The sequence below is a fragment of the Lissotriton helveticus genome, chromosome 5_1 (genome assembly GCF_964261635.1).
Source record: "Lissotriton helveticus chromosome 5_1, aLisHel1.1, whole genome shotgun sequence".
In the NCBI taxonomy this organism is placed as follows: domain Eukaryota; kingdom Metazoa; phylum Chordata; class Amphibia; order Caudata; family Salamandridae; genus Lissotriton; species Lissotriton helveticus.
Window position 1 is genome coordinate 75,849,848 of NC_136065.1, and position 27,357 is coordinate 75,877,204.

General features: G+C 49.3%; 1 protein-coding gene across 1 annotated transcript in view; it reads left to right on the plus strand.

Annotated features, from left to right (window-relative positions):
- MDC1 (mediator of DNA damage checkpoint 1) overlaps positions 1-27,357 on the plus strand; it is a 189,223-nt gene that overhangs the window by 124,803 nt on the left and 37,063 nt on the right. The window contains exons 10-11 of the mRNA XM_078641729.1: positions 12,713-13,795; positions 14,239-14,351. Of these exons, the coding sequence (XP_078497855.1) occupies positions 12,713-13,795; positions 14,239-14,351 (1,196 nt within the window). The remainder of the gene's footprint in view (positions 1-12,712; positions 13,796-14,238; positions 14,352-27,357) is intronic.

The following is a 27,357-nucleotide window of genomic DNA, read 5'->3' on the forward strand; positions in this document are numbered from 1 at the left end:
CCCTTTGTGTTTCAGGCTGCATTCCCTTTTCTTGTGTTTCATCCTGTCTCTAATATTGTCCTTGTGCTTCAGCCTGTGTGTCTCTTTCCCTTGTGCTTCAGCCCGTGTCTCTCTTTCCCTTGTGCTACAGCCTGTGTATCTCTTTCCCTTGTGTTTCAGCCTGTATCCCTTTTACCTGTGTTTCATCCTGTCTCTAATATAGTCCTTGTGCTTCAGCCCGTGTCTCTTTCCCTTGTGATTCAGCCCGTGTCTCTTTACCTTGTGCTTTAGCCCGTGTCTCTCTTTCCCTTGTGCTTTAGCCTGTGTATCTCTTTCCCTTGTGTTTCAGCCTGTATCCCTTTTACTTGTGTTTCATCCTGTCTCTAATATTGTCTTCGTGCTTCAGCCCGTGTCTCTCTTTCCCTTGTGCTTCAGCCCGTGTCTCTCTTTCCCTTGTGCTTCAGCCCATGTCTCTTTCCCTTGTGCCACAGCCTGTGTATCTTTCCCTTGTGTTTCAGCCTGTATCCCTTTTTAGGTCTCGCTCTCGAGACCTATTGTCGTCGAGATGCCTCTCAAGGGAGACAGACGGGGCACGCGCGGCGATTCAGGTCTGTGGACGCGCCCTTGAACACGCGCATGTGCACAGCTCCCTTCCGTCATCGCAAGCTTCACTTTTGTAATGCGCACGCACGCTCCAAGCTCTTCTTGTATTGAGCCGTCATGTCCCCTTCACATCCAGCCCACAGACGTTGAAACAAGTACCTGCTCTTCCCTCTAAAGCACCCCTCCTCAGCGGTATAGATCACCCTCGCCCGCTCCCCTCCCCCCTCTACTTAGGAGTAGAATCTCCCGGTCCTCCGCGCCTGCAGCTGTCCCCGTTAACGCTTACCGTGCCCTTATCGTCCTCGCTCTGGCACCTCTCCCCGTACTCTCCTTCCACAACCAGGCAGAGGTAAGGTCCGACCTGCAAGCCCAACAGAGCGGCGCGCCTCCAGGTCCCTGGACAGCCTGCTCGTCCAGCCCTCTCGTATCGCTGCCCTACACCCGCCTCTAGCTCTCAGCGGCTTCTCCCTCCCACCGGAAGAGCAGCCTGGCTGCACGAGACCCGTCTCCTGACTGACGGCGGCTCGGGCCAATCTGGGCACGTCATCCATCACGGATGAGCGTCCGAGGCCTCGGCTAGTTTAAAGTGTTGCTTCTTTGTGGCCATTTAGGTCACATGTGTCCTTGTTGCTAATTACTTTGCTGTAGAATAAAAAAATAAATCTCAATTGAAAATCAGATTTCTTTTTTCAGGACTCAGCCTCCATTCCGCTGTCACACCTTGACCTCCAATTTACGGGTTCCCAGTCTTTTTGCCATTTCCAGCACTTTAAAGGTTAACCTGCACTTTCAGTGGGTTTGCTTGAATTGTGCTTGTTAGCGTTTTTTAAAATGTTTTTTTAGAGACATACGTATCCCATTTTCGGTGATTTTAGCCTTCCTCGGTGGCCAGGTATGACCATACCTGCTACAGGGTCCCATCCATCCAACCGGACTAGATGGTCCTCTATCCCTGAGGAATCGAGCGAACGCGCTCCACACCCACCTGCGCGTTCCATCCGGCAGGCGCGCGCTTGTGACTCCACTCCTGACCAGTTACAAGGAGCAACAGAGAAAGTTGCAGTCACGTCCTAGAGACGGTGCGCTCCCGTCGCCTCCTTCCCTCCCTCTGACCACAAGCGCGCGCGGCAGCCTGTACCTGGTGAGGGCAACGGCGCGAGACAGCGGAACCCGGGAAGAGCGCGAGATCCTGCCCCTCCAGCAATGCCTCCAGAGCCCGAGTGCGGCAGAGGAAGCTTCCCCACTCTGCCCCGCCTGCCCGAAGAGGGTGAGTTAGGGGAAGAAGGGATATTGCTTTCAACTATCTGTTCTAAAGTTACACGTCCCAGCAATCACAGCCTCTCCTCCGGTGAAGCTTCAACTTTCTCTGAAAGGTGTAATGCTGCCTGTACCCTGGCATCGCCAATTAATTGTACCAAAGGGCCCTCTTTGATGCTCATCTTCCCTGTGCACATGAATGCATCTTTCACGTTTCCTTTCTAATCGCCGCCACAGCAGACATAACTTGTCACAGGGTATAGAGTCATCGTAGTAACCTTATCACAGAATGGTATTGAGTTTTATACTAGAAGGGCTTGCTGGTTTAGCTTAAAGTTCTCATTCAAATTTGCAGTACTGAGCGAATAACTTGGAAGATTGGAAGCTAGATGAGTTGTTTTTGTTAGATTTGTGGTCTGGTTTGACAGTACAGCTGTCTTCTGGGCGTATTGTTTCTCATTTTTTAGGTCTCGTTACAGACACCATTGTATGCAATACTTACTCATGACAATATACCCGAACCAGACAGGAGATTCCCGATTTTTGCAGCAAACCCCCCCCCCCATTTTTGTGCCTGTTTTCTTACTGAAATAGCATGTCCATCAATATAAGTCAATGGGGGAAATTAATTCTCCCGATTTTTTTTTTTTTTTATTAATTCCCCCTTTCCTCTTCTAAAATATTGGCATTTATGATTATACGCTAACTAGTCACCCTGGGCTCAAGATTAGATGACCTTTATGTCAATCTCAGTTACCTTGCGTTTATTGGTGGCTTTCTTTCTTCGGTACTGTGTTTGTCCAGGAGCTTTTTGGTTCCCCTCGGTAGATTGGTCTTTCTCTTTGCAAATTGCCTGTGTGACGGCTCTGCTGGTCCGAATACCAGGAGCGTAGTTCCAGGGGGATGTTTGGGGTGCTACACCCCCTTAAAAAATGTATTCTGTAGCAAATATTTGGATACAAGGGCCTTCAGTCGGGTAATGTGAAGTGTCTGTGGATTTCACCTGGGATTTTTACATTCCTACACTAACAAAAGCACACAAACGTTTGTTTATGTATGAAAGGCCTTAACATAAGTTAATTAGTTTGAAAAATATTGTGTTTTAAGTACACCAAATAATCTGCACTCCTCTCTCTTTGCACCGCCTCTTAAGCACCCCTCCTGTCCGACTTCTCTTATAATGTATACAAACACTCCTTCTCAGGAATGGCACCCAGGATCTGGAATGCACTCCCTCCTGAAACCAGGCTTATCTCCTCCACTGCATTCTTTAAGAAAGAGGTAAAAGCCATCCTTATGGCCAAGTTCACCTTAACTCTATTGTTGCTGGATCAAAGCCTTGGCACCGTTTTTGTATATTTGGTTACCTGATTGTTTATTGGTATTATATTTGCACATGATTGCGATCCTATTATGCTACTCACTTACTACCGACTACTATATTGTACCCAATAGTTTGTCTAACCACCCTCTTGTTGCCCCTACCCCTTGTTTATGTAATTTTTAAGAAAGAGGTAAAAGCCATCCTTATGGCCAAGTTCACCTGAACTCTTTTGTTGCTGGATCAAAGACTTTGCACCAGTTTTGTATTATTGGTTACCTGATTGTTTATTGGTATTATATCTGTGCACGATTGCTATCCTATTATGCTACTCACTTACTACCGACTACTATATTGTACCCAATAGTTTGTTTAATCTCCCTCCTGTTGCCCCTACCCCTTCTTTCTGTAAAGCGCTCTGATATCTGCAAGGATCTTGTTCGTGCTATATAAAACTTTGAATAAATAAATAAATAATGTGTTTTAACAAGATGTCCCAGCTTGATTGTTGAGAAATCTGGAGCCCCCCCCCCCTCCCCAAAATCATACTGACAAAGCTATGCCCCTGCCAAATGCAGGATCTGTATTAACGGGTAAGGTTAAACTAGTTATACTCACAGCCTACTGTAATGGCATCTAACATTTCAGAAAAGTGCGCCTTTCTGGTTATTGAATTAACAGTTCCTCCTTTGTTCCATTTGTAATAAGTCATAAGGTGATCTACTTATAGGAATTAACAGAAATATAAAATTACACTACAAAGCTCACTAAGATTATGGAGTACGGTGTTTTATGGCCTGTGATTAAAACAGGTATTGGCTATGCCAGTCGGTCTCACCTGTATGTAAAAATAAAGTGTGTTTTAGTGTCTATGCTGTAAAATAATATACACACTATTACTATTACAAGATTGAAATAAACTCTCCAGTATGTTACTTTAATTTACCACCATGCAGCACCAATTGCCATTGACAATGCTTGTTTAAAACAGATGTAGTGTGCATTCTGGCTTTACCCAGGAGGAGAGTATCACTTTCTCACCTAATGTTGTTGACGATTTGATATATTATCCCATCTTCCAAGGGGTACATCCATCGGAATGGCTTAGGGACTATTTTATGTCTGAAAAGTGCACATATTCTTCACTCTGTCAGATCTTTATATTCTATATTTATTATATATCGAAACTTTTTTCCAGCATTTGCATATCAAATAGGGCAGCCTTTAATGTGCCAAATTCCCTTTGTGCATGAGAGATGTAAACCGAATTTGTGAATCCTGTGTTTATGCACATTGAAGCCAGACATATTGCTCGTGCCAATGCTTGTTATGACAGTTCTCATTTTCATAATGCACAGACTAATTTAAAATTAGCACATGAAGCAGGGATCTCATGTAAGCTGTGAGCAGCTGGTCCATACCTGTTTTTTGTCTTTACATTTTTGTGACTAAAGCATGCAAAACTGGCCTAGAAAAAATACATATCAGTATACTATACACAGATTTGTTGGTTTTCACAATGCTGCTTTGACAAAAAGTGAGAAATAACAAGCATTTGCAATGCAATAGGTCTTGCATTTACGCGAGTTTAAGCAACTGGCGTTGTAAATAACGATGCGTTTTATTTATGTTTCAAAAACCAAAACATAAATAAAAGGCATTGTCATTTACAATGCCAATAACTCAAATTTGCGTTAATGCGAGACCTATTGCATTGCAAATGCTTTTTTTAGGTTTCGCTCTCGAGACCTATTGTTGTTGAGATGCCTCTCAAGGGAGGCAGCCCGGGCACGCGCAGATTGTGGTCTGTGTACGCGCCGCGCTTGTAAGACGTGCTTGCATTTTGAGCACGCACACGCACCTGCCGCCCCCATCCTCTGCATACATACTGGACTGGGCGCTTGTTTTTTTTTTAAGTACTAGAAATGCAGACGTGCATTCTTTACCGATTAGTTAATCAAGGCCAAAGAATACAACCTCAGAATAAAACATCACAAGAAACGAACGTCTAACCCAGAAACGCTAAAGTGTATTACTTGCGACAGACATCAGCAGAATTAAGGATCCCCAAATTACCCCCAGTCATCAGACTCCAAATTCTAGCGCAAAGACACGCGCTCACCTTGGCAGGCGCCGGGGCACGGGGAGCACAGGGCCAGGAGCCCCAGCACGAGCGCCGCTCTCATGCTGACGCAGTTTGCAGCTATCCGGTGCATGCTGCTGCTCCGACGTCACATTTTCGGGAGAGCTGTGCGCGCTCCGTAGCCTTGAACTTCCCCGGAGGACTTCCAGGCGGCTGCAGCTTTGTCAATGAGCCGAGCGCCCGGGGGAGGGCCCGGGCCGTGATCGCTGCGTCATGCATGACTTTCAGGCAGGAAGTGCTCCTTTCACTCCCCTGGGAGCGGAGCTTTAACTCTTAACCCGCCGGTTTTGGGTTTCCAGTCGGAGGCCAGCACGTGTCTTTCATGTTCAGACTGATTCAAGAAATGTTTCAAACATTGCGCCCGAATGTCTGTCCTCCACGTGCCTAACATTTCAACATATCCCGTGTACTTAAGGGCAGCATTTTCGTGAACATTATTCATAAGCACATACCTCTCAGTCACTGCCGCAAAAGTAAAGTGGTGCCAGGTTGGTGCAATGATAAACATTTAAATAGCTGGGCTTCTCAGCAGCTGTGTCCGTGGGATTTTGGTAGTGCAGCAGCTGAGCATGCTGCTAAATGCTTGCACCACGTTGCGACGGCATAACAGATACACTGGGCGGCCTGCAAGCACCCTCTGAGGTCACCTGACGCCAGGCGCTGGTGGCGGATGATTCACTCGCCGCTGTGAGCCTACTGCTCACCTGTGATAAAACTGTGATGCTGAGTAAGTACAATTATTACATTTTTTAGGTAACTAAATGTTCGAGGCATGTGGGCTGCTGAATTTATATCTATGCATAGATCGCCGCCTAGTGTTGGGTCCGGATGATTGCACATTGTTGTCCTGGAAGAGTCTTCGAAGTATCACGAGATAGGTGGCTCCTCCCTGGACTACAGTGCGCATGGGCATCCCCTCCATGCTTAGATTGTTTTTTTCCGCCATTGGGTTCGGATGTACTTCTTAACTCACGTTCGGAATCTGTAATAGTTACTCTCTTTTCGAGGCCAAAAGGCCTTAGGGGCGTCGGTATAGTCTTTCGTTCGGTGCCTTTCAGCTTTCCCTTACTTTTCACTCGACTTCGGAAGACTCTTAGTCTTCGACGCCAAAGGCCCGTCGACGATCGACGATGGAACGGAGCCCGTTCAAGCGATGCCCCGTCTGTAACTCTAAATATCCCCACATCGACGTGCATCCGGTGTGCAACAAATGTGTCTCACCGGACCACGACGAGGCCAGCTGCATGGCCTGTTCGAAGTTCAGGTCGAAGAAAACTCTCCGCCTTCGACGCGCTGCATGACAGTCGGCGCTTGAATCGGCGCCGGACCCTGAAAACATCTTCGGTGGTGACGACAACGAAAATGTGCAAGAAGACGACCCGGAACATGCGGATCCCGCATCGGAGCAAGACTCCACCTATAACGAGGACGAGGAACAACTCTACGTCCATGATGAAGACATCATCGAGGTAGGAGACGACGCACTACCCCTTGGAGCCGTGATTAATTTGGGTAATTCGTATCAATTGCAACACTAAAATAACAAACTAGTGTAACATTTCTTTACAACAAAATTAATTTCTAACATGCTAATCAAAGGGTATATGCAGGCCGACACTGAGATAAAACAGCTGTAATTTGTTATAGATTACCAGCTGCATTTTATTAATACTACAAAATAATATTACAGGATGGTATGGTATGGTAGGAAAGGGCACAGGTCAACTTCAAAAATCACATAGTACCACCTGGTCAGGTGTGAGTTATGTATTTAATCCAGGTACTGCACTGCATTTACTAAAATAAGATTTTCGTTTTGTACCATACATTTTCTTAATACACTGCTCCTTATCAAGTGTCCCTGAAGCTGTCACTAATGAGATGTGAATATTACTCGTAGGTAACTTGAAAACATAGAAATGTTACTCATGCATACTGAAAACTTGGCAGCTATGTTTGAGCCGCGCTGGTGAAGGTCGGGTGACTCTGGTCAGGGGTGACGGAGATAGTGTCACTCATAGTCGTTGAAATGTCACTCATAATTACACCGAAATTATGAACACGTCACACATAACAATCTGAAACCTTGGCAGCTATGTACTAGTACTTTCGAAATGCTGCCCTCTCACGCCGGCCACCCCGCCCTTTTAAATTGAGGCTCACAATAGCAGGGACTGACAGTGACTCTTCTCCTGACGTCATGCCTCGCGATACCACAGGACTGAGCAGACTCACCAGTCCCCAAGCCTGCCGGAGAGGCGCACATCGGGCTACCACGGCAGATTTCGGTATTGGTGGATTATAAGTGCTCCGGATTCACAGCTGAGAGGCGCCATAATGCGTGACAATGCATTTCAGTGCGGTGATGCGGACCACCGCACTGAAATGCGTTAGTGTCACGTCTGAAGCGTGATACTTGGCAGGGCTGCATTTATGGTTTCTTTTTTTTTTATATATATATTTTTATTAATTATAACACAAGAGTAGAAATGTACATTTCGGGTATCATTGGTATAACATATTACAGTGGCGAACGGGCAGATGAAATGAAGAAATACAATCCAATTGTAGGCCTCTGGAAAGTATCAATACCAGCCGGAGCTGGGTCAAAACAATACAAGACAAATAATCATAAGCAAACATTATCAGAATCTGCCCACCAAGGATACAGGATATAAAATTAGACACTCCACACCCGAATATGCATAACAGGCTCAGGAGAATATGCCACATCTCTTGTGGAGAGGGGAAAAGGGAAAAGATAGGTCATAGAACAAAAGAAAGGAAAAAAAAAAAAAACCACAACCCCCCACCCTGCACCCCTGCGGATGGCTACGACCTAACCCCACTAGCAGTGTGCCTGTCGCCCCCTAAACTACACCCCAAGGAAGGGAAAAGACGGAGGAGGAATATCTTACGACCCAATGCGGGCTCCCGGACTCCCCTCCCCCCCGCCGCGAACAGATGTTCCCCACCATGGTACTAAGAGAGGTAAAGCAGACTTATAAGCAAACTGATGGAGAAATCACCAGGAGAGAAAATACCATCCCGCCCAGCCCCAGACATAACAGAGGCAGCAAATCCCATTGTCGAACACAGTCAGTACACCAAAGCCAAAAAAGCAGAATCCCATATGGCCCTCACTCCCACCGATACCACCCAGCAGTGTCAAAGGAAGTCTCTGTACAGAATTAAAACAGTCAAGTTCAACCCTGGCCTCTACGATCCATCACACAAACCCTCTCCGATAGGACCAGCACAATAGCAAAGGAGTCAGAACGTTGTAGAAAGGGGAGAAGATCAATATAGCATGAAAGGGTCAGAAGAGTCAAGTCTCGAAGTCTATCAGGGATACGAAAGTCAATCCAATGAATATCGATGGAGGTCCCCAGAAACGAAGAAAGAAATAAGTCCTGTGAGGGCGATGACTTTGCCGAGTTTGCTGGCTGGTCAGGGGCTCCAGTCGCGGGCCGCTGTAGTTGCGCAGATATAATAGGCGTCAGATTAGAACGATGCTCGGGGTTCTCCTCCCGGATAAAATCAAACTTTGCGGGGATCACCATATGGTGCGGGTCTGACTCTGGGCTAGGGTCCGGTCTCGAACAAACAGTCTCGATGCGTACGGTTAGGTTGTGGAGAGCAGCCTCCATTTGCCAGTGAAGAGCCCCGATGGCGGCCATGACGGTCCCCAGTGTCGGTCCACACGCTGTCCGATCCATCTCCGCTTAATCGATGACAAAGCAGGTCATCAACCCCGGAGGCCGGCTACTCCGGGGAAACCACCTGGAGTGGGGTGGGCCAAGTCGACTGGCGACTGTCAGGCTGTGCGCTCTTTACACCGCTGCCGAGAGCGGGGGGCCCCCCGCGGACCCCGAGGGCTGCAGCAGGGTCCCAGGAACCGGACCCCCACTCACCACGGCATCCACGTCTCGTCGCTGTCTAGCGAATATGCGCAGGGACTCGAGACAACCACCAGGATCGAGAATTTGTGTCACTCCAATGAGACCGGACCCTGCCTGGTACCCGCGGCCGATGTTGTTCAACTGAAACCCGGCTGGGTCAGTACTCGAGGCCCCGGCTTACAGTCTGGAGAAGGCCCGAAAATGACAGACGGTGTAACTTCGTCAAAAAAGGTGATAAAGACTCCGGGATTGCGTTCCTGGACTCAGTGACGATTCGGACACACGGGAGTCTGGCGGGAGGTCAGGATTAAGTTCAGGATATATCCACCAGCGACGGAGGTCGACGGAGCCGGGAGCTTATGCGGCCATCTTGGTTGCTAGCGTAGCTCCTCCGCCTTATGGTTTCATTTTACCAAGACCTGTCCAACGCGTTTGGGTAGGGCCAGGGCCCCTGCTATTATATGACAATGAACGTGAAAGTTATGCAGCCAGATCAAGTGGCGTACCTATATTATGCAATGATATTTATTTATTTATTTCTATTTTATTTATAGATTTATAAAATTTTATATAGCGCGTATAAGATCTCGAAGGATATCCGAGGTAGGGGTGGCAGAGGATACTTGCAGGGTCTTGGGCAGCTCGTCGTCCATCATGGCGGGGTGGCTGAGGGGAACTGCCCGGGCGTGAGGTGAGGAGTCGGTAACGTGTCCCTGAAACTCCACAAGGCCTTGAGTTCGGCCACAGCGGCGTTGAGGTGAAGCTGCGGCGGCGGCACATTCTGTAGGCCGCAGCGCGTCCACAAGATAATGAGCGGCGCTCGCGCTCCCCTCACACACACACACAGGCGAGACACAGAGAGAAGGGGGCGCGTAGGGGGCAACCGTCACAAGATGGCGGGCAGGGGAGGAAGGAGACCATGCATGTGTGCGCCCTGGGTCAGAAACCGGCATCCAAGAGCGTCACGTCATGGGATGCGCAGAACACCTTATAATTGCGTCTCTGCTAGAGCCATCATGGAGTTCGGCAAAACGTAATATCTTAATGTAGATGGTTCGTCCGCTCTGCGAAGGTGACAAAATAAGAATCCCTGAAGTTCTTCGCATGTGACACCTTCGATGTGGCAGCTATACTTTAGCAACTCTTCTATCCACCGTAATTGTGGCTACTAGAAAGTCGTCGTAGCCGCAGTTGGCAGCCCAGGCCTGCGTTGGGGCGGACTGTGGAGAAAGTTTCGGCTCTGCCTGCGCCGTCCTCCCTGCCGTCCCTGCCCTTCTACTGGCTGAGCCCGGCCCGGGGAGGGGGCAGGGGACACTCCCTCTTATCCCTATTGTGGCTTTTGCATCTTCAAGGACACCCTCACACCCCTCACCCTCACGCCCCCTCACACCACCTCACCCTCACACCACCTCACCCTCGCACACCCTCACACTCCCTTACCCACTCACCCTCAAACACCCTCACCCCCTCCCCGTACACCCTCACCCGTACACCCCCTCACACACCCTCACACACCCTCACCCACCCTCATCCTCACACACCCTCACCCTCCCTCACTCTCACAGACCCTCACCCCCCTCACAAAGCCTCACCCCCACAAAGCCTCACCCTCACACCCCCTCACCCCCCCTCACCCACACACACCCTCACCCTCAGACCCCCTCTCCCTCAGACCCCCTCTCCCTCAGACCCCCTCTCCCTCAGACCCCCCTCTCCCTCAGACCCCCCTCTCCCTCAGACCCCCCTCTCCCTCAGACCCCCCTCTCCCTCAGACCCCCTCTCCCTCAGACCCCCTCTCCCTCAGACCCCCTCACACCCCCTCACCCTCACAACCCCTCACTATCACACACACCCTCACCTTAACACACCCCCTCACCTTCACACACCCCCTCACCCACCCTCACACCCCCTCACCCGCCCTCACACACCCTCACTCGCCCTCACACACCCTCACTCGCCCTCACACACCCTCACTCGCCCTCACTCGCCCTCACACACCCTCACTCGCCCTCACACACCCTCACACCCCCTCACCCACCCTCACACCCCCCTCACCCTCACACACCCCTCACCCTCACACACCCCTCACCCTCACACACCCTCGCCCTCACCCTCCCTCACCCACCCTCACCCCTACACCCCCTCACCCCCCTCACTCCCATCCCTCACTCACGCCCTCACACCTCCTCACCGTCACACACCCCCTCACCCTCACACACCTTCCCTCACCCTCCCACACCCTCCCTCACCCTCCCACACCCTCCCTCACCCTCTCACCCACCCTCCCTCACCCTCTCACCCACCCTCCCTCACCCTCCCACACCCTCACTCACCCTCTCACCTTCACACACCCACACTCCCCCCTCAATCACCCTCACACCCCCTCACCCTCACACCTGGCGCTCTGTGTGCGTGTCGCGGTGTGTGTGTGTGGTGCTGTGTGTGGCGTTGTGTGTGTGTGGCGCTGTGTGTGTGTGTTTGGTGCTGTGTGCGTGTGTGGCGCTGTGTGTGTGTGTTTGTGGCTCTGTGTGTGTGTGGCTCTGTGTGTGTGTGGCTCTGTGTGGGTGTGTGGCTCTGTGTGTGTGTGTGTGGCTCTGTGTGTGTGGCTCTGTGTGTGTGTGGCTCTGTGTGTGTGGCTCTGTGTGTGTGTGGCTCTGTGTGTGTGTGGCTCTGTGTGTGTGTGTGGCTCTGTGTGTGTGTGTGGCTCTGTGTGTGTGGCTCTGTGTGTGGCTGTGTGTGTGTGTGTGGCTCTGTGTGGGTGCAAATTCAATAGGTCTCACATTGGCGAGAGATTAAGCTATTGGCATTGTAAATGACAATGCCATTTATTTATCTGTTTTCAAAACCAACACATAAATAACAATTTTGTCATTGACAATGCCAATAGCTCTAACTTTGTGTCCCTAAGGAGTTAGGTCCTTATAAATGATTGAGACTAGACCTTATAATTATATAAACAGCAGAAATTGTCTCAACCACAATTGCTCCAAATCAACTTAAATGGAATGGAAAATAAATATTCATTCCAAACCAGGCAAATCTTTTATTGCCATTTACTTCATATTTTTTCAACAATTTTTAAGTTATGCTAGCAAAAAATGAACACTATACATTCAATATTCAAACATTATTTACAAACATGACAACAAAATTATGAATAAATTGAGACATTATCAAAGCAAACTACAGAAAATACAAACAATTACCAACAATACATATAGACAACAAATGAATTTTTCAAAATGTGCGTGGAACTTGTGCAAAATAAACGGCAACTAGTACAAATCCACCAGGAATTGTAAAGATCTCTGCCTGAAGGTAGTCAATGGAATAGTTGAAAAAGTTGTCCGTTTTACTGTTCTTCCTGGTTAGTGTGTCTTATATCTAACATTTAAGTCTTGACAAGTTTTTTTTGTTGTTGCCCTAAGTCAATTTGGTAGCAGGAGAAGTGTGGGGCCTCGTTTGCCAGCTCATCAACCCACATCTCTTTTTCACCTTCCCCCACAGTCTGCACCTCTTCAGAGAAGGAGGATTTCTCAGATGAGGAGCACTTCGCAGTGGCTGAGACCCAGTCATTTCTCAGGGGCCCGGACCTCAGTGACATCGATTTAGAAGACGAACCAACTCAAGCTTTCTTTGTGGGAGGTGGAAACAGGCCACATGGCCCCTCTACGTCTACACAGAAGACGGCTGGCAGTGTGAAAAGTGCAGCAAGTAATGAAAAACTAATCGCACATTCCACAGAAGTGAAGAAAGAAGATAAGGAGGCAGCAACTCTTGCAGAAGCAGAGACACAGCTTTTTTTTAGTCACAACATAGAAGAAGCACCAGGCAGATCTGCTAAGCCCTCCGAAGACCCCTCTCAGGATGAGACACAGCCCATAGCACTTTATCTGGGCCTTCAAGCGGCCCATAATCAGCCTACTGAAAACTTCACTTCTAGCCCTATCCAGAGGGTGACCCAACCCCTGCTTATCCGCAAGGCTCCGCAAGGGCAGCAGTCCCCAATACAACATGGGGCCATGACCAGAGGCAATTCCCACACTAACCAAGGCGTGTCAGCAGTGGACCCCATTAAGGGCCCCGCCCCTTCCATGGTGAAGCCAGTCACTTTCTGTGCAGATAGTGCCTCTCTCCTGGAAAGTCAGGAGATACAGAAACAATCTGTGGAAGCAGGCCAACCAGACGAATCCACTCAGCACCTCAGTCTGTTTCTGTCAGAAGAACCTACTCAGGCCTACTCGATTGATGTGACTGATGAGCTGCCTCCTGAGCCATCGCTGGAGCCCATAGACTCAAAGCATACAGAGCTTTCTGGCAAGTTACGGGATGCTGAAGAGACCAGCAAGTTGCCAAAGTTGTGTCTTGATGGAGTTGTAGCCAAGGCATCCACTGAACAAGACGATGCTCCCACACAACCTTCTTCTAAACTGCCACCAGATCAGGAAATTGCAACCAACTCAAGCATTCTGCCACAGATAAGCCAAGCTTCTGAACCCTCAGATGTGGGGAGTGCCACTGCACAAGAGGTGCAACTCCAATCTGATCAGTCTACACATGCGAAGAAGAAACAGCCCTCCCTGTCAAAACGTGAGTCAGGGGGAGATGAGGGTTGGTGGAGGGTTTATTTCAGTGCAGGTTTTGTGACTTGTATCTTTCATTCGGTGGCGGGTGATCTGGCTTTTGATGTGGCCTCTTGCACGAAGCAGATAGTGAATCAAGTCAGCGCTGATTTGATTTTGTAAATGCACTGAATGTGAAATATATTGTAGGTGGGTGAGCTCTCAGCTAGGTGTGCTGATGGAACAATATTAGTAGTGACTCATCAGAAAGGAGTGTTGATAACCATTGGAGTGTTGTGCCGTAGAATTATTGCAGCTGTAAGGAACTCTAGGGAGGAATGATGTCATGGTGTTGTGTAATGGCAAAGCCGTATTACTGAAGTATTGTCACAGTAGTTTTTCACTTCTTACGCACCGCAAACTCTAAGGCAGATTGACATCAAGAGTGGTTTCCCTTCCTCTCATTTGTAGGAGGCAGAAAGAAGAGGGCCACAATAGAGGACGACGTGGAAGCCACAACCTCACCACCCACACCAGAACTTGCAGAGGTTTCTACACATCCTGCACAGAGCGAGCCCACACAGGTGCGTGGAAAGGGTGCAAGTAGACTCATGCATTAAGAGAAGCTTTTTATGAACCTGATTGAAGCAAATATCACGAATTCATGAGCAAATTCCAAGACTAAATGTGGGTGTTGATGTCTTTGGCACAGAGTTTAATGTATTGTTTGTGCCTTCTACCACCTACTAGGCCACAACACAAGTGTTCACTGAACAAGCCAATTACTGCGCCTGAATGTTTGTGTGGTTTTGAATAATTCCAGATAGTGCTGGGGTAGTGAGAATGTGCAGAATGGTAATCTCGTGTTCAGAACTATTGTGTAACACAGATATTGTTAAACAAATATCGCAATTACAAGAATATTATGGAAACTAATATCACAGGTAAGAATATTGCGTTTTTAAGAGTTTTGAAAAACAAAATTTTGTGACGTTTTATGATTTCGTGTTTTGTAAGTTATGTTTTTGTCAATTGTATTGAGTTTTTTCTTGCTAATATTTTTAAAGTTTTTAGGTTTATTTTAATTTTTTAAATATTGGTGGGTTGGGTTTGGTTGGATTTATTAAAAATATATTTTAAACTTTATATTTTTTCTCTCTAATTATTGTAAAATATTTTTTTTAATTGAATATTTAGATTATGTAAATTATTTAATTCTTTGAATTATTGATGTTCTTTAATTTAAGGTGTTGCATTTCTTTGTTTTTTTAAATATCCATTGCCTGATTTAGAATGTGCAAACGGGTAACTCATCGCAAACATGATGGATATCCTGTTCGCCTTACTACAAGTGTAGTATATCCAGATGCACTTGTAGAAAGTTTGCTTGGATAGCCGTCCATTAGTATTTTTTTTATTAGTTAGGAATTTTATTTTAGTATTACTTAAGATTTTTTTGTGGGAAGGTGGGATTGTACGAGAGTAGGATGGGAAGTGTTTTTACAATTATTTTGTTTTATTGGTAAATAATGTTTTAATTGGTTATTTTATTAATAGGTACATTTATCATTTTAATACATTTTATTAGTATTTGGTTGTTACAGACATTGGCAAATAGTTTTTTTAATTCCTTTTTTCCTGTATTTTAATAGATTTCTTTTACTGATATTCCTTTTTGATGCTTTTATTTTTTATTATTTTTGTAAATATATATTTTATATTCTATTATAACAAACAAGAATGAGTTCACTGCCTACTTAGCTAAGGTTAGAGGGATGGATTTTTATAAACCTTGAGGCTAGTATGCCACAGATCCACAGGGTGTTTTCTACGAACCCTCACTCACCGACCTAGTTGGTGACCTGCTTCATCATTGGGTTACCACCCTGGTTGCTGAGTGCCTCTGACCTCTTGGCCAGGTTCCCGCTCTCCGCCCAAGCAGCTCTGCTGTAGCCTCGTCTGCTGCTGCCCCAGACACCTCTCTCCCTGGTAGGTGTTCGAGGCCCTCCTCCACCCGCAGGCTCCTGCCTGCGCCTTATACCCGGTCCAGTGGGAGATCTTTGCTCTTCTGCTGCTCCACTGCGGTTTGTCTGCCTTGTTATGCCGGTTTTTGTCTTTTGTGTCTTTTTCTTGTCTTTATTTTATTTTCACTGTTTTGTCTGTGACTCTGTTTCTCTGCCCTTCGTTTGTTTTCTCCTCCCTGCCCGTTCTTGCTGCCCTTTTTCCCCGTCGCTGCTCCCCCGTGGCTCCTCCCCCTGCCGTTCTCGCACCGCCTCCCAGCTGTGCTTCCCTCCCCTATTTAATGCCAGCCAGTGTGCAGCCACGCAGCTGGCGCGCAACCCAACCGCGACCAGCGCCAGGGACCCTAGATCTCCGACCATCCAACGCTACGACTCAGCTGCCCTCCTCACACTCAACCCAAGAAGGAGCAACAACTGCCAGCTGTCCACACCAAGGTAGGCCCCCGTTTTGAAACCATTGTTTGCTTTGGGTCAGGATTCTCTTGATTGCCGGGTAATTGTGTACAACTCACTTTTTATAGGATCCTGACCCACGTGGCGGATTCTTTGTCTACCTCATACCCACGCTCCTTCATAGAGGTAATTCCTTTGATGTGCTTTTTGCCCCTAATGCTTACTACCCGCCATTATAATTCTTGACAACCAACCTAGTTGTGTACCCAACAGATATATGAAAGGTTCACCATCCTTTGAGATCACTGGCCTATACTACATTCAGTGATGTGACTTATTATTGTAGTATTTTTGTCGTGTCCTTCCCTATATGTAAATGACATAGCTCGAATGCTATACCCGTGTTCTAACCTGCAGTTTTTCAAAATTTGGTCACCGTCATCATACAAATATTCCTCACATTACCTTGGTCTCAACTCATATGTCCCCTTGGTTTTCCTTCTCGACCAACAATAATGTATTCTTTATGAGTGATCTGGATCTTTTTGACCAGAACTAATATGAAATTATTAATTTTTTGTGCAGATATATTGCCCCCCCCCGCCCGGTTTCCCTGTCCTGATGAAGACCCTCTAGCAAGGCCCCATCTGATGCCTGCAATAACCTGGGTCGAAACGTCAACACTTTTCTCTATCCTCAGCCTATTCTCCCCATTTATCATTTGTGGATCTGTTTTGTTAGGCAAGAGTTTGTTACATTAATTTATGAATTGTGATTACTAGCCTTTGTTAATTAATTACTAATAACATTCTATTGAGGTCAAACCGACCACTGCTTTGGCACTTGTACAGTTCCCTCAGCTTCCTGATCACCTACACACCCCCCCTCCTCATTTAGGGGCACTATTTAATATCAATAATTGTTGTATTTTATGAACTGTGTTTTATTGAATATTTTGTACACGTTGTGATTAAAAACAATGTTGTGATATTCTCCTTTAATCCAGTGAAGACATTGCTTTATTTCAGTTAATTTGCTCTAGTATCTGGGACCACTTTGGTTATATCAGCTGTCCACACCAAGCACCACCCACGGACAGTTTCCTTCCATCACTGCCACCAGACCTTCAACACCATCCGCACCCCCAAGGCCACCACCCCTGCACAGAGCGCCAACACTTCCGAAACCCTAAGGTGCGCCCTCCTCAACGTGCGCTCCTTGCACAGACACGCCGTAGAGATCTGAGACCACCTCAACACCCTCTCACGAGATGTTGCCTTCTTTTCAGAAACCTGGACCAACGCCTCCTCTGCCCCCGACATCGCCACCGCCATCCCTCACAGATACAAGGTCCAGAGAAAGGACCGCCCAGGAGGAGGACCTGCCTTCGCACACAAGAGCTCCCTCAGACTCTCCACCACAAGTGACTCCTTCTCCACCACCGAACATCTTCACTCCCAGATCCAGATCAGCCCGAGAACCACATTTTGCAACACCCTCACCTACAGACCCCCCGGGCCTCGTTCGCCTCTACCATCGCCGACCTCATCGCACCCCACAATATCGCCTCCATGGACTACATACTAATCGGAGACTTGAACTTCCACTTCGACAACCCCAGTGACCCCCAACTCCACCACCCTCCTGGACAACCTCGCCAACATCTGACTGAAACAGCTCGTCATCACGCCCACCCACAAGACAGGACTCACCCTCAACCCCATCTTCGCAGGAGGTAACAACATCCACTTCAGCCACACCACGCAGCCCCATGGACGGACCACAATTGCGTACACTTCCACGTCGACAAACCCATGCCACCCAAACCTGTACTGCACCCTCCACGAAGGAACTGGAGCAAAGTCTCTAAGGAGCAGCTCAACTCCACCCTCAACCGCTACGCCCCCACCACCTCGACCAACGCCAACCTCGCAGTCAAAGAACTCCACAGATGGATCTCCAACTGCGCAGACGAGCTCGCTCCCCTGTGTAACTCCGACAGACTGTGCCCCAGGAATACCACCTGGTTCACCGCTGACCTCCAAGAATTCAGACGCACCTGCAGACGTCTCGAGAAGAACTGGAGAAACTGCAAACATCAGAAGATCGCACCACCTACAAGAACGCCATGATGGAATACCACCAACGCATCAGATCCACCGAAAGGACCTTCATCCAAAACAAGATCCTTGCCAACTCCAAGGAACTCTTCAGCGTCATCCAGAAATTCTCAAGCCCCCCAGCGAAACCACAGACATCACCCCATTCCAGGTCCTCTGCAACAAGCTCAGATCCTAATTCCATCTGAAAATCAAGGACAGGTCCAGCTCCTTAACATCTCCAAGCACTAGTACGCCCTTACGTAACTTCACGCCATTTAAGATCTGAAACCTTGGGCAACTTCTGTGTGCCCAGGGTTAAACTTTCCAGAATGGGAGGGAGATCATTCTCCTATCTGGGCCCCTCCATCTGGAACACTCTTCCCTCCTTTATCCATAAAGAAACTAACTACATGCGTTTTAGAAAAAACCTTAGAAGCTGGTTGTTTGATCAGTAATGTCTACTGAAGGACCCGCTTGCCGCATATGTCCGTCCTGGCGCCGGGAAACCCTTTTTGGGTAGCTGAGCGCCTTACAAACTCAATAAATAAATAAAATAAGGGCCTCTACGACCACTTCAACGACCAGACATCTGACTCCGAAACCACTTCCTTCACCAGCAATGCCAGCCAGCCCACCATCTCCTCCTGGACCTCAGTCACCACTGAAGACACCACTTCAACCATGAAAGATATCTATTTATGAGCCGCCACGGACCCCTGCCCACTGCAGTCTTCCACAGAGCCGCCATTGCTCCAGAACTTTGACTCACCATCAACGTCACCTTCAAGATCTTTCCCGACTACTGGAAACGCGCAGACGTCAGACCCCTGCTCAAGAAGACCTCAGCAGATCACACGGACCTCAAGAACTACCGACCCATCTCCCTCCTCCCCTTCACGGCAAAAGTTACTGAGAAGACCGTCGATGCCCAACTAACAAAATTTATCGAAGAAAACTCCATCCTCGTTCGCCCCCAATCTGTATTCCTCAGCAACCACAGCACCGAGACTGCTCTACTCACCGCCACAGACGACATCCGCACCCTCCTCGACCAAGGACACACTGCGTCCCTGATCCTACTCAACCTCTCTGCAGCTTTCGACACCGTCTCCCCACGCACACTCACCGCCAGACTCCACGATGCCGGCATACAGGGAACCGCCCTCGACTGGATCCGCTCATTCCTCACCGGCAGAACCCAAGAATCAGACTGCCACCCTTCCTCTCCAAACCCACAGAAATCAACTGCGGAGTGCCCCAAAGATCGTCGCTCAGCCCCACGCTCTTGAATTTTGAATTTGAATTTGAATATGGATTTATATAGCGCGTAGCTACCCTAGGGTGTCCCAGCGCTGACCGGCGACCTATTATTCCAAAGGGGGGGAAGAGGAGGTGAAGAATTATGGGAAGAGCGCCATGTTTTTAATTGCTTACGGAAGGCGAGTAGATTGTGTTCTCTTCGGATGGACAGTGGAAGGGAATTCCACAGTTTTGGGGCATTGTAGGAGAACAATCGCCCCCCAGAGCGGGCCTTTTTAGGTTTCGACTGCAAAAAGCTGCGCAAGCAGCTTTTGCGCAGGAGAAATCTAATGATAACAGTATGTTGCTCGGGAATCCGCCCTCTGTTCCATTGGCTAGCTCCATAAATGGAAGCTAGCCATTGGAACAGAGAGCCGTCTGTCATGGCCGGACCAGATTCGGGGGCGTTCCCGAGAATTTTTCCCTTTTGGCTACGTCATGCTATGTCAGCCAAAAGCCGGGAACGCCCCCGAATCTGGTCGGGCTGCAAGCAAGCCGGAAGTCCCGCCGCCGCTTGTTCTTTGCCAGGGGAAAAGTGCCCGGGGGAAAAGGAGTGCGGCCGCCAGCGAGGCCCCGGTGCAGGAGAGCCCCGCCCGCGGCACCCGAGAAGAGAGCCCAGGCCCTGGCAGAGGAAGGACACCGCAAGCGCCCCCGCCGCCTCCTGGGAGCAGTCCGGTGAGTGCGTTAGGTATTGTGGGCTTGTTTTCACGAACTCTTATGCTTGTTTTGCTGCCCGGCCTGACAACAGTGAGAGCAGCTGGATCCACTGTCATGGAGTGCCCGCATCTCGTCTCCAGTGTCTGTCTGGCCCCCGACTCACCCAGCTTCCCCGGCGGGTCCCCCTCCTCCTGGTGCTGCACCGGTGAGCGATGCTCGGCCTGACAACAGTGAGAGCAGCTGGATCCACCGTCATGGAGTGCCCGCATCTCGTCTCCAGTGTCTGCCTGGCCCCCGACTCACCCAGCTTCCACGGCGGGTCCCCCTCCTCCTGGTGCTGCACCGGTGAGTGATGCCCTCTCGCCCTGTTATCGGGGAACCCCTCCTCGGTGTTCACAGTGTGTAGTGGCTGAAGGGCCTAGGTGTGTGCGAGGGGCACAGGCAGCGCACGGAGCCCGGCTTTGTGCTCTCTGCCCTGCTTTATGCGGCTGGTCGGGCACCCTGATCCGTGAACCCTGTGTCATTGGACCTGCATCGGGCACGTGGGCCTCTGTTGTGCTTTGTACGCTGTGTACTGGCACCGGATATAATTAGTGTTGTTTTACCATTGTACCTGAGGCCCCTATGTCATATCTGGTTTAATGTGCTGTACTACGAATCGTGCTATGTTCCATATACAGAAAACCCTACAAGGTGCTACTGCATGTCAAGTGTTCCTGCGCAAGCAGCTTTTGCGCAGGAGAAATCTAATGATAACAGTATGTTGCTCGGGAATCCGCCCTCTGTTCCATTGGCTAGCTCCATAAATGGAAGATAGCCATTGGAACAGAGAGCCGTCCGTCATGGCCGGACCAGATTCCTGGTGCTGCACCGGTGAGTGATGCCCTCTCGCCCCGGTCCTCGGGGAGCCCCTCCTCGGTGTTCACAGTGTGTAGTGGCTGAAGGGCCTAGGTGTGTGCGAGGGGCACAGGCAGCGCACGGAGCCCGGCTTTGTGCTCTCTGCCCTGCTTTATGCGGATGGTCGGGCACCCTGATCCGTGAACCCTGTGTCATTGGACCTGCATCGGGCACGTGGGCCTCTGTTGTGCTTTGTACGCTGTGTACTGGCACCGGATATAATTAGTGTTGTTTTACCATTGTACCTGAGGCCCCTATGTCATATCTGGTTTAATGTGCTGTACTACGAATCGTGCTATGTTCCATATACAGAAAACCCTACAAGGTGCTACTGCATGTCAAGTGTTCCTGCGTGTTCTCAACCACCCTGCATTATATCTGCCCTTTGTACTTCACTATACCACAGGCTCTGACGCATATTTTGCATGGCATTGTGCACTTCCCAATGCATTGCACTAGATGACTAGTATATTAGGTACATTGAGCAGTGCTATTTGCCCAGTACATTCTGCAGTTGGTTGGCATACACCTTGCACACTCCAGACTTTTGGTGCACGCACAGTGCCTTCAGCACTGCTACTTGTCTTGTGCACTCTGGGCTCGAGTTTTCCTTGCCCTGTGATTTGCATTGTCCCACCTGCTCTGTGTTCTCTGTTAATGCTCTGCCGTGTGTAGAGTGGTCTGCACTGTCCTTGGGGTGTTGCCCACTCCTCTATTCTGCATTCTACTCTGGATTCTCAACATTCTCACTGGATCGGATGCCCCCTCCCATGTATATACTCACATCCTGTTGTGTTCACTTCCTTTTGCACATGGCCTGACTTCTCTTTACTGGCACTGTCTGCTTACGTCACACGATGTGAAACTTCAACAGTGTGTCATTTTGCAATCGAAAGTAAAATGCTGCCTCCCACTAAGAACTTGAAACGACATTAATGTGAAACATTAATGTCGTATCAGAGCGATACCCAGTGTTAAAAAACAAAACAAAAAAAAGGTTCTTTCCAAGGCTTGTTTGATTTGCTTAGAATCAGCGATTCGATAGTTGTGCCTCCGTGTGCCCCTGTTGCCTGCTTGTGCCTCCGTGTGCCCCTGTTGCCTGCTTGTGCCTCCGTGTGCCCCTGTTGCCTGCTTGTGCCTCCGTGTGCCCCTGTTGCCTGCTTGTGCCTCCATGTGCCCCTGTTGCCTGCTTGTGCCATGTGGGTGTGTGTGGAGCGGTTTGTGTGGCTGTGTGTGTGGGGAGCTTTGTGTGGCTGTGTGTGTGGGGAGCTTTGTGTGGCTGTGTGTGGGGGGCTCTGTGTGGCTGTGTGTGTGTGGGGCTCTGTGTGGCTGTGTGTGTGGGGAGCTTTGTGTGGCTGTGTGTGTGGAGGGCTCTGTGTGGGTGTGTGTGTGGGGGGCTCTGTGTGGCTGTGTGTGTGGGGGGCTCTGTGTGGGTGTGTGTGTGGGGGGCTCTGTGTGTGTCATTTGCGAGAGATAAAGCTAGTGGCATTGTAAATGACAATGCCATTTATTTATGTTAAAAAAACATAAATAAAAATAATGTCAAGAGCAATGCCAATAGCTCTAACTTTAACAAAGGCGAAACCATTGCATTGTAAATGCTTGTTTATTCTGGGGATGCTGGCCAGGGAGAGAGAGTCTGATCTGAGTTGTCTGTTCGACTGATGGGGTTTGGCGAGGGATCTAAGGATCGGCGGGCCTCTGCCTTGCATTATTTTGTGTGAAATGCAAAGGGTCTTAAAGGTGATCCTTTCCTTAATCGGGAGCCAGTGTAGGCTTTTGAGGGCCGGTTTGGCGGAGTATATGGATGTGGTCCCGGTTAGGAGTCTGGCAGCCGCGTTTTGGGCATATTGCAGTCTGTTAATGACTGATGCAGGGGCCCCTAGATAAAGGGCATTTCCGTAATCTAGTCTGGAGTTCACCAGCCCCTGCATGAGCAATTTCCTGGATTGGAAGGTAATCAGGTGGAGGATCTTCCGTGCTGTTTGAATGAGACCGAAGCAGATGCCTGTGGTTTTTCTGGCCTGGGCTTTAAAGTTAAGCTCTTGGTCCAACCAGATACCGAGGCTCTTAACTTCTGATTTGGGGGTGGGAGGTGATCCCATGCAGAGTGGCCACAAGAGGGAAGGAGGGAGTTTGCGTGGGTTTCCCAAGAGGAGGATCTCTGATTTCTCTCCGTTTAATTTAAGGCGTGATTCGCACATCCAGTGGAAGATGTTCTCCAGACATGCTGCCAGGTTGTCCAGGTTTTTACTCGACTGGTTTAGGGACACTACCAGTTGGGTGTCATCGGCATACATGACTGTTTTTATGCCGAATGGGGCTATAATGTCCTCTAAGGGTGACATGTAGACATTAAAAAGTGTGGGGCTCAGGGAGGATCCCTGGGGGACCCCACACTGGAGGGGAAGAGCTCTGGACATAACTGTGCCCTCGGACACCTGAAAGGTTCTGCCTTCAAGGAAGGATTTGATCCAGGACAGGGCAGTGCCAGAAACTCCTACCAAGCTGAGCCGGTGGATGAGGATGGCATGGTCCACCGTGTCGATGGCGGCACTCAGATCGAGGAGGATCACTGCTACTGATCCTCCTGCGTCTATGATGGTTCTTGCCTCCTCGACCACGGCTAGTAGTGCGGTGTCTGTTCCCTGTCCAGGTCTAAACCCTGTCTGAGATTGGCGCAGGGGATTGTTGGTTTCCAGGAAGAGGGATAGTTGCTGGTTGACAATTCGCTCGGCCACTTTGCTGATGGCCGGGAGGAGAGAGATGGGTCTAAAATTGGATGGGTCCGTTGGATCAAGATGGTTTTTTTTAAGAAGTGCCCTTACTGTAGCTTTTTTCCAATTGACTGGAACAATGCCTAGTGCAAGGGAAGCGTTAATCAATTGGGTGAATGGAGGGGCGACAGTGGCGGCGATCAGTTTTAATTTGCTCATAGGAGCTGGATCTGATGGAGCCCCGCTTTTCACGGATTGTAAAATGGTCAGGAAAAGCTCTGTGGTGATCTGGAAGAATGTTTGGAGGCGTGGAGCCTCTGCACAGGGGAAGGGGGTAGGGGGGAGTTGGGAGCTAATGGGAGATGGGAGGGATTTGAGGATATTATTGATTTTTGTTGCAAAGAACTCAGCTAGCTGGTTGCATCTGGTGCCCGATTGGTTTGGTGTGGGTAGAGGGTCTGGAGTTTTAGTGAGAAGGCGTACGATGCGATAGGTTTCTTTGGCAGAGTTAGCTGCAGCTAGTATTTTTTTCTCGAAGAAGGTTGCCTGGGTGTTTTTTATGCCGGTTTTGTATTGCTTCATGGCGGACCTGTATTAGTTTTTGCTTTCAATTGCCCAGTCCTTTCTCCAAAGGCGCTCTAGCTTTTTGCACTTTTTTCTGAGTAGGCGTAGTTCTTGGGTGAACCACGGAGATTTGAAGGTTTTCTTCTTACTGGGGAGGGGTTTGACGGGGAGGATCGCTTCCAGGGATTGATCGATCCAGCTGCGTAGTTGAGCGTCTGCTCTGGAGGGGTCCGGGTCCAGCACTGGTAAGGCGGAGGCAAGTGCTTGGGCCCATGAGGCCGTATCCAGTTTTTGCCACGGGCGGGATGGTGCTTGGGGAGGAGGCCTCTCCGGTGCTTCAGCCGAGAGTTGAAGCTTAAAGGGGATTAAGAAATGGTCTGACCAGGGGACAGGGATGGGGGTATTCACGAGTAGTCTCGTGAGGTTTGTGAATATAGGGTCCAACAAATGGCCCTTGGAGTGGGTGGGCTGGTTGCTTTTCAAGTGTAGGTTAAGGGAGGCTAGGTCATCTTTAAGGTCAGCGGCTGTTTTGTTTGTTAGGTCATCGAAATGGAGCTTTAGGTCTCCTAAGACCGTAAAGTTGGGGGTCAGGCAGGCAAGAGTGGAGATGGATTCCACAAGGGAGTCGCAAAAAAGGCGTTGCTGTCCTGGGGGACGGTAGACTAATATCACCGAGAGAGTTGTGGATGGTGGCAAGTGGATAGAAAACTGGGCATTTTCACAGTCCTGAATTGGGCTGTCCTTAAAATGGCACGCCAGATGATAACGGTAGATGATTGCTATCCCACCTCCCGTCCCAGAGGGTCTGTCCTGGTGTTTGATAAGATAGCCCTGGGGGAGTGTTTGGATAATGTCTGGGTCAGAGTTGGGGTTGATCCAAGTTTCGGTGAGAAAGAGGATCTCGATCTCAGAATCCTGCAGAAGCATGTTAATTTCTGCTTGGTGTTTCGGGAGGGATCTGCAATTGAGTAGAGCCATATTAAGCCAGCGTGGTTTTAGGGGGAGTCGTGGGGTGAGCCTATATGGACAGTTTACGCAGCAGGAATGTCCTTCCGTTAGGGAGATAGTGCTGCGACAGGGAGCGGAGGAAGAGCCCCTGAGTTTGAGGAGGGTTTCCTGGGTGTACCTCAGGAGAGGAGGTGTGACCGATGCAGGGGTCCCGGGCACTGGGCTCGGTCTGGTGCGGACGGGCGCAGACGGGTTTGCCTTAGGCGCTCCCGCTGCGCTTCCGGTGGATGCACATGGTTTATGCGGAGGCAGGGGGTGGGGGGAAGTGGGCGTGACCTGAGAAAGGGGCGTGGCCTCTGTCCTCGCCGGTAATGGCGTCAGGAGGAGTGATCAGGTCAGGCTTCGCGGCAGCGTTAGTCAGCTGCGCGGGCCGATCAGGGGCGAGCAAATGCACAGAAATGCTTTGCAAGCGTGGTGAGTTAAAAATACAAAGTTAAGTGACAATCGTTTTGTTTTTTAAAAATAGCGCAAATTCACCCTCCCGGCTTCCGCCTCAGGAGATAGGTTGCTTGTGATTAAGGTGCTTGCATTCAGCGTCTTTATGTACCAGCGGCAGTGGGCGTGGCCTGAGAAAGGGGCGTGGCCTCTGTCCTCGCCGGTAATGGCGTCAGGAGGAGTGATCAGGTCAGGCTTCGCGGCAGCGTTAGTCAGCTGCGCGGGCCGATCAGGGGCAAGCAAGTGCACAGAAATGCTTTGCAAGCGTGGTGAGTTAAAAATACAAACATCTTCAACATCTACATGGCCTCCCTCGCCACCATCGTTCGACTGCACGAACTTGGCATAGTATCCTATGACGACCACACCCAGCTCATCTCTCCCTCACCAAGGACCCCATTACCACCAGACTCCACTCCAGGAAAGAATGAAGGAGGTTGCATCCTGGATGAGCAGAAGCTGCCTGAAACTCAGCTTGGAGAACACAGAGGTCCTAGTCCTCCGACCCTGCCCCTCTGCATGGGACAACACTTAGTGGCCCACCGCCCTCGGCAGCCCTCCCAACCTCCACTGGCTCCCCGTTGAGAAGAGAGTTACTTTCAAGATACTCACCCACAAATGCCTCCAAAACACCGGACCCCAATACATCAACGTGAAAATCTCCTTCCACGTACCCAGGAGAAACCTCCTATCCGCCGACCTTGCCGAAACCCCGCACATCCGCAGAGCATGAACTGGTGCAAGCGCCTTCTCCTACATCGCGGCCAAGACCTGGAATGTGCTCCCGATCGACATCTGATGTGCCCCTTCCCTGAACATCTTCAGGAAGACACTCATGACCTGGCTCTTTGACTGAATGGAGCTGCTTACCCCACCACCCGCGTCTTGAGACCCTCACGGGTGAGTAGCGCGCTTACAATTCCCCCTGATTGATTGATTGCTTCCAGGCTGTACTATGATGCCTAATTACAGCGGAGATGGTTTTCTTGTGATTGTGACCGTGTGTGGTGGTGAATAGCGATTTTAAAATTGGCTCAGGTACTCCTACCACAAATAGTAACCTGGTCAAAATTTAAAAACAGTGGTGGATACTTTTGGGTTTAAGTTGATCCCAGTTATCCTTAAATCGGTCAACATGTTTCAGCCATCTATCTAAGTAAGGGTCAAAATGGCTTTCATTAGAGCTTGTACGCTACGGCATGCGGAATAGAAGTTTGTACTTGCAAACCTTTCAGTCATGGAGAGAGTCACTTATTGCGACCGATCCTGTAAAGATAAGCTCATGAGAGAGACAAGCATATATATCATCATGTAGGTAGACTTGTCCTGCGGTCATGGCAGCCAACCTCGCACCGCCCCTAATACATTCATGCAGCAATTTCTCATTGAGAATGCATTTTAAGTACAACACATCCCCACTATCATTTGTAGGGTCATTTATTTTAGCATTTGGTTTCAATTTGAAGTGCAGGCCCAAAATCTTGGAAGACAACCATC